Raw genomic sequence first — 13,748 nt, forward strand, 5'->3', positions numbered from 1 at the left:
AGACAGAGCCTACTGAAAATGGACAATCCCCCCCAGCCCCCGCTTCTTCATTTTTATTTCCTGTCTATAAACACCCAAGACTTAAACCCATCTCCCAGAGATGCCTGGCAGCAGCAACCACGCTGCTGAAGAGAGAGGAGATCGACTAAAGGCAAAGGGAAGGGTCTTGCCTGCAAACTTCAGTGATGCAAGCGAGTAGGGTCTCGCTCTACAAAGGAAACAGGTGATGCTGAGAAAGAGGACAGCAATGAGCTGAAGGCAAGAAAAACTCCTGGAATCACGGGCAATTTAAGCCCTGGAGGTCTAGGTTACTCAACAGTTGGAGACTTAACTGAGCGTGGCTGAAGTGCATAGTGCATCCTGGACATTGGTGGGAAACCCAGGGATACAGCTCGTCGTGAGGTATTCTCTGGGCTTGTGTGTGATAGTTGGCTGTAAGAGCTGCTGGCAGGTTGACCCTAGAGCCTCCATGGATGGAAACGGGCACATGGCTTCCCCAGGGACTGCCTGGATCTCAAGCAGATCTGAAAGGATACAGAAGTTCCGAGCCTCCGCCTATTTCAGTGGGACATGCTGCCCAACAAACACAAAAAACCAAACCTTTTGGTCTCTTCCACATGCCCAGCTGATAGCAAGAAGCTACTTGTGCTTCTTTATGAACAACTGCGGCTGTTTCAAGTGCATTTGGAATTGGCCTGGAAACAATAAAGCCCTCTTTCTTGTCCACACATGTTACTTTGCACTGAACCTGCAGGTAAGATGTCCTTCCACAACGTGAGCCACACTGACTTCCTGCAAACTACAGCTCTGAAATCCTACAAAAAGGACTGAGTCTGTTTCTAAAATCAAGTTTATCACATGCCTCTCTGCCTCTCAGAGTTCTCCTTGTTCAAACATCACTGGGCTGAACTAGACATGCTTCAAAATGCATCAGGTCTCACCAGCTCCTGAGTGGATGAAATGCATGTGTGGTGAGAATGGAGGGAGCAGAGTCAGAAACATCTGAATTTACTTTTGTCTAGGCAAAGTTCCAGTTTGCAACCTGATCATATATGGAATCCTTTCATTGAGAAATCAAAACAAACGCCCTGCACATAGCAGAGCACTGGTATGACAGCGCTAGCTGCCACATGTGAACACTTTGGCAAGCCTGCGCAGGTTCTCACACTGGCAGGAGATGATTCATCTTCATGTCTATGTCTGTACTCCCAGCTTACTGAGGTATGTGTGGAGTGGCTGATGTGAACTAACTTGTCCTCTGCTCTGTTGGCACATTCCACCTATCCACATTAAGAAGATTCCGTATTTGATGAAAGTTTACCAAAGGAACCTGTGACCAAACTAAAGGCATTTCCAGCATACACCAGATCGTCACATTTTGCATTTTTCCAAGTACCATAAATGCTTTGTGCAGCACTTACAAGCTGCAGCTATGATTAAGTAAGCATTTTGCAGACTTCCTCAAGTCCAACTTTTAAAGTCATGTGCCTTGCTTTGCTCAAAGCTTCCTTATTCTGTGTCTGCCCAACACAACCTGGGCTGCTTCACCATATCAGCAATGGAGCCGAACATAATTCTCTTTCAGCAATAGTCCTAAGTTAGAGATTTCATTTTTGGCAGCATAACTTGGAAGCAGTTGGGCTTCGTTATTTGATTAAAGGATCTGTAGTGAGCTGATTCTATTATCCTTTACATTGCACTCATCAGTGACATTGCTGAATATTGTTGCATTGCTCTAATAAAGGGCAGATACCAAAAGATAGCGTCATACCTGTGGCGGCAGCGTCGTAAAAACCGCATTATCTTGCGAGCAGCTTGATCCTGCTTCTTGGTAAGCAGACTGCTTCTAAATGCAAAAAAACCCAACACTGAGGTGTAGGCAAAACTGAGGAGACTACTACTAAATTCATAGTTCATAGTTATCCTATGAACCACTGTCCTTTTCCCACCAGCCTTTGTAAACTACAGCACAGCCCTGATGAGCGTAAAAACAACATATAAAGATCATGGTAGCATCTAACATCCCAACAGCTCACCTGAGTTTCTGTTGTACAATGGTGGCTGCCCGACGGTTTTGCCTCCTCTTCCCACATTCTTTGTAGCTGCGATAGTACTGCTGGATCAGCATCGCAGCTCGTCGGCTCTGCTGGAATTTTTTCTGCTCATAATAACTTCGGAATTTGCTCTGGATAAGAATGGCAGCTTGCGTCATCTTTTTATAAAGTGCATACTACAAGAGAAACAAAGAGAAGCTGAGGCATTACAATAAAACCAGCAAGAAGCAGGTTCCTACAGAAAGACTCTTGTGCCACTTAAGACACAATGAGAAGCAAATGAGTATCTACTCGCTGATCACGAGCTGTATGAGAAAAGGGTGACAGCAAACTAGAACAACTGTGAGATTAGGTGCAGAACCTAGTCTGCATTAAGAAAGCAACTACTTGTTTTGCTGCCCCTGGAATAGTTTGATGGGATTCAAAGAATCATAGAACAGTTTGGGTTGGAAGGGACCTTTCAAAGGTTGTCTAGTCCAACCCCCCCTGCCATGAGCAGGGACACCTTCAACTAGATCAGGTTGCTCAGAGCCCTGTCCAACCTGACCTTGAATGTTTCCAGGGATGGAGCATTGACCACCTCTCTGGGCAATCTGTGCCAGCGCTTCACCACCCTCATCGTAAATAATTTCTTCCTTAATACCTAGTCTAAGTCTACCCTCTTTTCAGTTTAAAACCATTACCCCTTGTCTCATTGCAATAGGCCCTGCTAGAAGTTTGTCCCCATCATTCTTATAAGCCCCCTTTACTGGAAGGCTGCAGTAAGGTCTCCCCAGAGCCTTCTCTTCTCCAGGCTGAACAACTTCAACTCTCACAGTCTTTCCTCACAGGAGAGGTGTACCATCCCTCTGAGGTTTTATTTAATACCTAGCTAGCAGAGGCTCTACACGTACATGCTGATGACCAGATCCAGCCATCCTATACTTATGAACAACTGGAGCTGATCCCGAGTTGTGTTTACAGTGCTTCATATTTGTATTGCAGTAGGTCTGCATAAGAGATAAACCAATCGATTACACTTAGAGGAATTGTTTCCCTTGCATACAGAAATCTTATTACAAAGTACAGGATGCTCATTTCTGTGCAGCCATTGTTCGTAAAGACTCAGAGCAAGAGCAGCAAAATATGCCCAACTAAGTGATTGTAAGGATAAAGCAGTGTGAATGACTATTCCAAAATGCTAACAAATTAACTAAAACCAAAATACACTTTTTTGTGTCTTCATTTACAAATATCTTTTAAACAAATTACTTTGTAAGAACCAAATTTGCTGTTCACAAGGGTATTCCACCTTCCTAGGACTAATAACTTTTAAACAGCTCGCTTCTTGTTTCCATGCCATAGCACATACTGCAAAAGTTTTGATTGCTCATATATCCATTTAAATCCAAGCATTTCAAATGGAGTAACATGTGATTCTAACTTAAAAAAAACCAAACAAAACCAAACAAAACCCCAAACCCGGAACAGTTAATTAAGCAAGTCTAATACTGAGCCTAAGTCACAGGCAAAACTAAATCTCATTAAGAGTCTGTAGCAAGCATCCACGGAACTTGCAAATTTGCATGAGCAGTCACACACATCCAAAACTCTGTCTAGCACTGTATTATTTCTAGTCCCATGATTCCAAATAAAGCAGGCACAAACTCTTAAAAAGAAAAATCTCTATTCTACATGCTTTTCCTTTTAAAGCACGCAAGTAGATGGCCGCTTATGAGAAACCATATGCATTCATGCATATTTTTAAAAGTCCTTTTTAAGATAGAGTTGTAGAATAATGTATAGAAGTTGCACTCATACCTCTGAACTAACGCTAGGACAGAGGTTTTCAGTGTTTACTGATCTTATTTGGAAAGTTTTAACACTTCAAAACTTATGTGTCTCTTGTTCCTGGATATTTTATCAGCTATGACTTCTGCTTACTTTATCAGACAGATAAGACACAGAAACAGCAGCCACTGCCCTGTACAGGGTAATGTCCTAACATATCTCAGTGGAGCTTCCTGTCTTTTGGGAAAAAACCCCCCAGACCAAAACCAAAAAGCAAACAAACAATGCCCACCAACAATCACCCCAAAGCAAAAAAAACCTCCAATATCATCACAGACCACCATTTACCAAATTTCACTTTTTGGAATTGAAGCAGTCATTAGGTGCAGTTGTATTTTGCCATTATTTATTTCCATTGGTTTTTTTGTTTTGTTTTCTTTTTTCTTTTCAACATTTTTAATTAAATGGATCAGATCGTGGTTTTAAATTAGCTATTTTAAATAAGTCCACTCAGGGGCTCGTCATGGTTTTCCTTCAAATTTGTAGCCCAGATGGGACTTCTGTGGCTGAGTTACAAACCCCTGAATAGAAGGGTTCAAATACGAAACTGTGATGTAAGCTATGACTGTTCAAATTTAGTCACAAGCCTGCGCTGATCCTGCCAATACAGTAACATAATAGAGGAGTAAGGCGTGTGAAAGAGAAAAGCAGTCACTGGACAGACCCCAATAAGTTTGCATTCAACTCTAAGACCCACTTAGCTGATTAGCTGCTTCCTCTCCTCCTTCTCTTTTCCCTTCAGCTGGGAAGAGGATAAACAGACAAGTCCCCTGACCTCCATGAAGCGGTAAGCCTCAGCTAAGTACAGTGCCCTGGAAAGCTCAGCTCACTTGCGCTGATACAACAGTACTTTGATACAAAACCATGGTGCAGGAGGAAGCTGTGGATGGAAAACTACCCCAAGGACACATTCTCTCCCAGAAGAGCGTGCCTTGCCTCCTGTGTAGCTCTGAGAAAAGCTCAGTGGATTCTAGCATCTGATGAAAGCAAGACATTGCACAGCTGGGAAATCCATCTTTACAGGAGAACAATTATTGGCCATGAACAATTTAAGACTGGCATCAACAGTTGTGCCTCCAGTGTGAGCAGCAACGCACGTGAAATGGTGGTCTTAGGCATTCAGAGCACAGGTATTTCAAAGATGAATGTTCAAAATACTTTGGCAGGCAGAACGCAGAGGACGTTGGCTGCATGGGTGGGGTAAATGTCCTCCTGCACTCCCCAAATGCCAAGGCAAAGATCACCGAGTGACGGCTAATCAGCAGCAACAAAGGAAAGCTTGTCCTCCAGAAACTGGCTTCAAAACCTTCCTCACACCTCAGCCCATCACTGCTTAAATGAGTACCTGTAGAAGCAGGAGACTTTTTTTTTTTTCTTCAGTTGTACTCCTACATTGATATGCTGTGGCACAGCAGCCCCTACATATCTCCCATAAGGATTAGTTGTCAGTGATTTCTCAGCCACAGATATTTATTAGTGGATACTATTAAAACATTTCTCTAAATGCCAGGTTCTCCTAGTTTATATTGAATGTGAAAGTTAGTGACCCATGGGGAATTTTTTCCAAAACAGTGTTTGTATTTGTATTACCTTCAAGGCTATCCAAGTAAGCTTAGGGAGAAACAGAAAAATACATAGTTAATGTTAGTTCTGCAAATAAAGAATGAAAAAATAAACCCAAACCATCTTCTTTCAAAAAGAAGCGATTCCAGGATCCAAGACAAAGCAGTTTGTCAAGCAGTTTTTGAAAGGAACTAGAGCTTCCCTATTACAGGAAGCATCACTCCAGAATGACAGCCATGTGACAGTTTGAATGTGAATCATGATGCAGTCACCTAACACTAAAAAGGCTTCCCAAATAAATGTTTTTGAAGGTTGCAAAAGAGCACAGGCATCTTGCCTTTCTTTTTACATAACATGCCGCCAGGCATCGGACAGCTTGAGTCTAGCAGGGTATAGTGAAGAGGGATGTGGGGCTCTAGCCCCTACAAAAAAAAACCCCAAACAACAAACCCAAACCCAAACCCAACCCAACCAAAGAGGAAAAAGAAAAAGTATCTTCTTTTTCTGGGGTTGAGAACTCAGCCTAAAAGCATGTCTCCAGCTAGAGTCTGGAGAAAAGTCTCAGTCCTGGAACAACTCACATCAAGCTAAAACACGTGACTTCGTGACTTCCCATAGTTTAAAAGTTTAGCATATGCAAAATAAAATAGCCTATTTTTCATCTTTGCCTTTACCAAAGGCAAAACCAACTTCAATTTCACAATGAAATTTGGCAAGCAACTAGTCAGAGAATAGTCTCACCAGGCTATAGCATGCATAAAGGCCAATACGGAATACATCATTGCCAATATGAAATACATCATTGCCCTCTATCTCATAGCAAAAATGCAGGTATCATCACAAACAAAATGCTTTCAAGGATTCCCTCCAAAATTAAGATTCAGGACATGAATTTTCTTCCCTTTTCAATTTTGCCTTAGCAGGGTATTTCCTTACTGCGTGCTGAAAAGCATACAAGAGGAACAGCGGGATAATTCCCATTACAAAAGGCTGTGTTCACGGCACTTACGTGTGTGCCGTGAAGTTTCACTTCCTTGATTACCTGTTTGTATTTTCGGTAGCAACGCTGAATAACAGCAGCAGCCACCTCTTGCTGTTCCCGGAGAGGACGACCCTATGTGGAGAAGGAAAGCAGCAATAAGATGATGTGAAGTGGCTCACAGCAGCTTGCAGGGCACCTACTTCTATAAATCTCTCCTATCAGTGCTACCTAGTCCGATTCAGGTCTAGGCATTGCCTGGAGATGTCTCTACTGTCAATTCACGTAAGGGACAAACCCTCAAAATTGATCTTTACACCAAACAGGCAACTAACCAGAACCTCTGGGGATATTTTGAGGATATGCTTTGTGAGTGTTGCTCCAGCACAGAAGGCATGCTATAGCATGGCATGCTCTCTCCAGTACGGTAGGTGCTGGGTAAACATCAACAAGCAAATGCTAGAAGCATTGAAAAGGTTATGATAGAAACTGTATTTTTGTCCCAGGAGTGGCTATTACCCACATTTTGTTTTGTAACAAATTATACTCTCTCACACCTAACAAGGAAGACATTGGATGTTTTGACCACGTACCTTGTATTTCCTGAACACTGTCTGGACGAGTTTGGCAGCTTCATAGAGTTCTCTCTGCTCATGATCAGACAGAGTTAACTGTGCAAACTCATTTTCTACCTTCTCGCTGGTGGATGCACTCAGAAATTCAGACCAATCTGCTGCCGAGGGAAGGCTGGGTTTCTCAAAAGCTATTTCACTGATTGGTGAGCCTGCAGGGCTCAAGCTGGTGTTCGAAGAAGGGGTCAGGGGTTCACTATACAGACTTCTGAAATACCAATCACAGTAGCAATTATTGGCTCACAGAGCACCTGGGCTGGCATCACAGATAAGGACTACAACATTTCCAAGTTCAAGGCAGAAGCTCATGCTCCCCTCCCTCTCTCCAAGCAACATCCCACATTCCTGAGCCTGCCTGTACTGCCTTGCACAGACTCAGCACTGGAAGAGAAGTCACAAGTCAGACCTTGTGGCCACTTCCCCCTCCTACTGCATGCACTCCCATTCTTCCATGAATTTGTAGCTGTGCTGGCAACGATACGTTTGATCACAAGAGTGTGGCTGGGCTTGGAACACCAGCATTGAGTCCCACTGAGAAAGAGCACCTGCAGGCTAAAGAATCAGTGCATGCTGCCCAGCATACAGACCGCTCAAAAACCCAGAGCAACTTCACAGCTCTTACTGACCTTATCTGTGCAGCACTCGGCAGATGATCGACATCAGCAAGGTAACTGGCCAGCCAGCTCATTGTGGTGCTCATGGCAGCACTGTCCGTTCTCTCCACCAGCGGCGACTCCATTGGCACAAAATTCTCCCGCTTGATCCTGTCAGGCGTAGCTTCGATAATGTGCTCCGCAAGTGTCATCATGTTCACCTGGGAAGGGGGAGAGGAGAGCAAACTTTTGCTGCCTGGTAGCAGGAGCCTTGTGCTTGCATGCTACAGCCCAGCTTTAGACAGACTGCCCCATTTTCCCTGAACTTGTGGTAGCTGGAGTCTACCATTTGTCTCAGCATTGTAGAGAAAGTAATTAGCCAAAGCTCATTTGCTTTTCTGTCTCTTCTGACAAAGCACTGCAGGGTTTCATATTCCCCAGACCTCTTTTTCACTGAGTGTACGGGGAGCCTAAGAGATCTGGTGAAAGGTTTATGTCATCTGACCTTTGCTGTCCGCTACTGACAGCTGTCACTACTATCTTGTTTCCAAAGGAAAGGTGATCTTGCCACTCTTCCATTGAGGTGTGCAGTAGAGCACGACGACAATAAAGGCACATCAAGAAAAGTTAAAACCCTTGGGACCACAGCTTTGTCAGGAATCCTTCTGACCCATATCCCCCCACCTGCCAAGGTTCACAGGAATTTTTAATACAAAGAACAGAAAACAGTTCTTGTTTTGCAAACATCCGCTTCATCCATGTTATGCCAGCAAGATTAGAATATTTAGAGATGCCAAGGCAGTGCATGTAGCTTGTGTTCCCATCACTCTTCACTCAGAAGACCAAGCGCGGTATCTTTCTCCCAGTGACTACTTCTCATTTGTCTGTCCTACTACTCTTGTGTTTTTATCTCCGCTATTCCATACCTTACCTCCTTGCCCTTTAAAGTGCAGTGGCTTGGCCTGCAACCACAGCACTGCCACTCTCAGACCACCTTGTCTTTGTAGGGATGGCTTCCCAGTTCCCAAAGAACTATGGGGCCACCTTAGTCTCATTTACTGATGTGACCAGGAGGCTCTGCTTTTTCCTTTTTCTGTGCAATATTGCACGCAATTTTGTGCATTCTGTACAGAAGTGTATGCCAGCGCATGACCCTAAATGCTAACCATTAGCCTTTGCATCCAGGTTGAAAGGATACCCTTTGAAACTGGAAGAAAGTATACATTGAGCATATGACTACCTCCTTTCACCCAATTCAGAGTCTCTGAAGGCCTCCACAGAAGTTTCTCACAGTTAGGCTCCTGTGTGCAGCCACCATGTGCTCTGAGACTGCTGATCTTGGTGCTATGGGTACGTTTACCTGCAAGTCATCCATGTGGTGTAAGCAGTCCTCATCCCCTGCATTGTCCCTATAGGACAAGAGCTCTGCATCCACCATCTCCCTGTCAGCCATCATCAGCACGTTCATCTGCTCTCGCTGGCGTAGCCGATGGGCTACAGTGTCCTTCCCCAGCGCAGCCCCCTTCTGGCTCCCTGCCACCTGCACTGCAGACACACCAATATAAATGTCTTTTGGGTTCCATTTCATGCCTGCTTGGCTGCCAGAACCCCGGTACCCAGTAACTTCTGGGATGTGCTGGGAGAGCTCCCGGCCATAGTCCCTTATCCCTTCACTGGGGCTGATTGTCTCAGTGGTGGATTGCTTGGAGTTGGAGTTCTGCTTCCTGATGCTCGGCTGTTCCAGGCTGAGTGCAGTGGAAAGCAGTTTCTCTTGCCGGGCTTGAAAATATTCAGGGCTCAGCTTATGTTTTTTGGGTGCAGGGTAATCTTTCTGAGTCTCACTACTGTAGTAACTGGAAGGTTCTGATCTTGGTCGTCTCAGCTCTGGAAACAAACAGATCAATGGTCAAAACAAAACGTGTAACCCATGATCACTGTAGGAACTATGACAGCTTCTGCCACACAGCTGCAGGCAGAAGTTTGTGCCATGCTCTAGGACGCCCGACAGTATGTGCAAAGGGAGTAACTACCACCCACGGAGGATACTACCTCCACCACTCTTAAGATATACATGCCTTTCTAAAGCAGGCATTCACTCCTCTTCCCAATACTTATGCAAGTGCATGGAGCACAGGACAGAGCCCTCACAAGAAGAATGAAGTATGGACAGCAGGGCTACAGGTGGGACCTGCTTCCCAGGTGAGGTCCTTGTCCCCAGGTTTTCACACGTCAAATGTCAGCAAAGCAGTGCATGCCCTCGAGGTTGTTTTACCTGTGTTTGTACTGGAAATCACAGTGACTCCCTTCTGAGGCTCCTGAGGGGCAATAAGCTCACTGTGCCACTGGGACACCCAGTTCTCTGTGTTGGAGTCTGTGCTCGAGGGGCACTGAATCCTGGGGTTTTGCCCAAGCTGAGTTTGCTCATCTCGCTGTAGCTGCTCCAAGCACTCCGCCAACTTCACGTGGCCCCGAGACCGGGCAATGGCCAGTGGCAATCTCCCAAGGGAGTCAGGAATAGAGATGGCTCGGCGGTCCCACTTGTACAGCACAACAGCTGCATCCATGTGGCCCAGGGCGCATGCCCACATCTGAAAAAGAAGACAATTGACCCATTGGGTGACCTGCCTTCTCCTTCCTTTCTTGCTAACGCAGTGGAGTCTGGTCCTCAGCTCAGGGAGAAACAACTCTGATAAGCAAAACCATAACATGCTTCTACCCCAACAACTGGCTTTTATAAATATCCTATCCTGACAAAGGCCATTACAGAGGATCATATGCATGCTGTTCTCTCCTGTGACAGAGAAACCTCCACCTGCAAAATGAAGCTGACAGTCTGATGCTTTCTTATTTAGCAATAAACGGGTTTTTTGGGTTTGGCCCTTTTTTTGTTGTTGTTGTTGACACCAGCATCACTGCAGAGATGGAACAGCTTCATATGCAAAGGAATCTCTGAGATCAGAAACACATAGACAGAACCAAAGGTTGGGAACAATAAAATCAACACTCTGCTGTTGTAAACTGGCACTTCTGGTTCCACCCACTTTGGCTTTTTGCTTGTCTAAGTTCTTACAATTTCATGATTCCAATGACCAAGATATTCCAATGACTTCACAACCTCTACAGTCAATCAGTGAAAGAGAAGGCATGTTAAGTCCCTTCCCAAGCACGATAGTGGAGACTAGATTTTAGGTAAAACACAAACCAGAACCACCTGTCTGTCCCCTTTCCTCATGTTACTCAAGGACAAGTTTTTTTCTGTGCGGTCTCTCTCAACAAAATGCCAGGAAGCTGATAGTGCTGTCTCTTACCATTTACACAGCAAGGACACACAAGAAACTCTTCAGAGTGTGAAACACATTAGGGAAGTAACACATCAGGAAGAACTCTAGAGGGTCCTCAAACTCTCTCAGAAGTTTCAGTCTCTGCTCTTACCAGAGGAGTGCAGGAGAAATGATCCACATTCAAAGGGTCAACTTCCAGCTCCAGATCGATGCTGTCTGCATGTTTGGTGCTGCAGAGGAAACAATAGAACAAATGATGCTCTGTAGCCACGTTAGGATCATTGCCTAAATGCACAGCTTTACCGAGTGCACCCTACCACAAAGAAGTGGCCACGCACATGCCCATGACACACATATTTACTACAGATGGTGCCCCCACCAGAGACTTTAAGAACATGATACATCCAGTGATTGGACTTGCTCTCTCAAGAGACAGGTCCTGTCAGATCAGGGAACAAGTTCAGGGACTTGGCTATTTCTACGGGACAACCAGAAATCTGGAGCAAGCAGAGCTTACATATGCGTCTGCCATGCCTGTACTGACACCCAAAGTCCAACAGGCTGGGTCTTACCGCCATTTGATGAGGGTCTGGATCAGCGTAGCATAGCCCTGGGCAGCGGCTAGGTGGAGCAGTGTCATTCCTCGGAAAGTCTTTGAATGGATCAAGTGTTTGGACTTTGCCCAGCAAGCACGACTCATCATCTTCTCGCACACCACCACCACGCGGCTCTCAAAGCAGCTGCCCAGTGTCCCAGTCCCAGAAACGCACTGAAACACCACACACATCCCAGTTTAACCACTGAGGGGAGCTGCAACCTGCCCTGAGCAGGCAGCGTTCCACTTCTAGAAGCACTGAGACAGTGGCAAATGAGAGTGAAAGCCAACTGCTGTTAAAGACACCCACAAACCAGACATGTTGTTTAGGGGAAAACTATAATCCTTTCCACTCCACTCCCCACCCCCACAAACCCCCAAACAAACCCGAACTCTGGTAAGAAAGCATAACGCTGCCCTGTCTGGACACATCGGGGTTCATACCTGCACCTGCGTTCCTCCATTCCCACTCCCATTGCTCCCGCCTCCTACTCCTTGTTTGTGCTGCTGGGAGCCTGTCATTTCAGCCATTCTCCTCTCCATCTGCTCAAGTCGCTCCAATATTGACATCCTGAACTGGTTATCTAGGTTGGAGAAAGCCAGAATAAGGATATTTCCATGGAAAGAAAGCTCAGGTTTTGGTAGCCTACTGCAGGAAGCCACAAAGAGCTATCCTGGAAGTCACACAGGAGATTTGCTCTGCTTTGCAATGCACAGGGACACTTGCCCTGCAGCATCCCAGCCCTTCAAGTTCCTGCAGCAGCCCTTTGACTGCAATTCCAGAGAACTTCCTTAAAGAACACAGACAGAAAAATGAAAAACACAGGCAGAAGATGGATCCCTTCCCTTGTGATTCTAGCAGTAGCCACACAATAAAGGACTGAGATAATGCAACTTCTTTGAAAACACAAGCAAACCCTAAGCAAATATAACAATTCAGACATCATTTCAGTAGGACCATATCTTGTCAAAATACTCTGTTTTGGAGTCAATCCCCCTACTTTACAGAAGTCCTGAATTCAGCTTGGCTTGCCTCCTGAAATCATGCAGTAATGGTACCTGGAGGAAAAACAGTCCTCTGCTTCCTTCTGTGCTTAGAAAAAGGAGCTTTTAAAAAAGGCACTTGCTCCTTCCTTGACAGGCTCCCTTTCTTGGAAAACAGGTTCAGCCCAGTGCTAGAAACAACTGCCAAAAACCACAGAGCAGGGGCACTGATAATCCAGTAACATCATTCTGAAAAGCTTTACAACTCTTGAGCCCTCTGGTCCCTGCAGAAGTCTAAAGGCTGTTATTAGTTATTCTGTCCTCCTTGTATTGTAACCTAGCACTACGATACAGCTACTAATGCTTGAATAATGGAGCAGGGAGATTTAGATAGGTTAACAGAACATTGCTAAACCTGATGCTGTAAAGATCAACTCAAGCAATCTTTTTGTGTTTAGGGTCAGTCAGTGCAGCTCGAGTGGCTGCAACCACAGAGGGCTCCTTCTGTCTTGTGACCCATAAGGGAGAATCTTCATGTAGCTTGTGTGGAGCTGAGCAGGATAATTTTGTGCATAGGGAACATTTAATGAATCTTGCTATCATGCTAACAGTGTATATAATAAACTGTGGGGAAAAGACAACCCTCATCCTGCGTGGTTTCATGCATCCATGGAGATGATGCAGTGGTGCAGCGCACCGATAACCCCAGAACAAAGCCCACTGACAGTAACAGGAATCTGTGCATCAAAATGAACAAGCTGTGATCAAGTTTTAAAAGAGAAAGTCTTCTCCGAGTGACCTGGTTACATGCAGAGTCCTTCCTGGAAAGCTGTGGGAGTACTTGTATACTACACTCTGCAAGGCGCAACTCTCACTAGAGGGTATGAGAGAGATATAGATGTCTCTGCTGTACTGCCCTGAAGACTATACTGCAGACCATTAATAAGAGACAGCTCAGGTCCGCTGGCTAACGACATCCCCTTCTGCCTAAGAGGCTGCTGTGGTTTGACAGTAAACAAGAGCTCTGCTCCCTTCTGGTCAGCACCAAGGGGTTGTAATGCGGCATCCCACCCTGGTTGCTCAAGAGCCACGGACAAAGGAGTGCGGCTAGCACACCTTCTCTAACCTCCTTTCAGAACTGAGCTCACTACGGTCTTTTCTCACCTAGTCCAAAATGCTATTACTTATTATTAGTGCCTTATTAATAATTCAGTTGACCTGTTAATTGCAAAGCCTC

General features: G+C 45.2%; 1 protein-coding gene across 8 annotated transcripts in view; it reads right to left on the reverse strand.

The window, feature by feature from the left end:
- The window catches only part of CAMTA1 (calmodulin binding transcription activator 1), a 322,967-nt gene that overhangs the window by 14,874 nt on the left and 294,345 nt on the right, over nucleotides 1-13,748 (reverse strand). For 5 of the 8 annotated variants that reach the window (XM_049802770.1, XM_049802862.1, XM_049803126.1 and 2 more), the window contains 11 exons: nucleotides 11,972-12,111; nucleotides 11,505-11,701; nucleotides 11,084-11,162; nucleotides 9,924-10,239; nucleotides 9,012-9,535; nucleotides 7,685-7,872; nucleotides 7,020-7,266; nucleotides 6,490-6,561; nucleotides 5,475-5,495; nucleotides 2,037-2,230; nucleotides 1,772-1,846 (listed from right to left, as the gene is read on the reverse strand). In XM_049802770.1, coding sequence (XP_049658727.1) covers nucleotides 1,772-1,846; nucleotides 2,037-2,230; nucleotides 5,475-5,495; nucleotides 6,490-6,561; nucleotides 7,020-7,266; nucleotides 7,685-7,872; nucleotides 9,012-9,535; nucleotides 9,924-10,239; nucleotides 11,084-11,162; nucleotides 11,505-11,701; nucleotides 11,972-12,111 — 2,053 coding nt within the window. The remainder of the gene's footprint in view (nucleotides 1-1,771; nucleotides 1,847-2,036; nucleotides 2,231-5,474; nucleotides 5,496-6,489; nucleotides 6,562-7,019; nucleotides 7,267-7,684; nucleotides 7,873-9,011; nucleotides 9,536-9,923; nucleotides 10,240-11,083; nucleotides 11,163-11,504; nucleotides 11,702-11,971; nucleotides 12,112-13,748) is intronic. The other 3 variants (XM_049803043.1, XM_049802953.1, XM_049802598.1) reach the window with 1 other exon arrangement.

Source organism: Accipiter gentilis, chromosome 1, assembly GCF_929443795.1.
Source record: "Accipiter gentilis chromosome 1, bAccGen1.1, whole genome shotgun sequence".
NCBI classification, from domain to species: Eukaryota; Metazoa; Chordata; class Aves; order Accipitriformes; family Accipitridae; genus Astur; species Astur gentilis.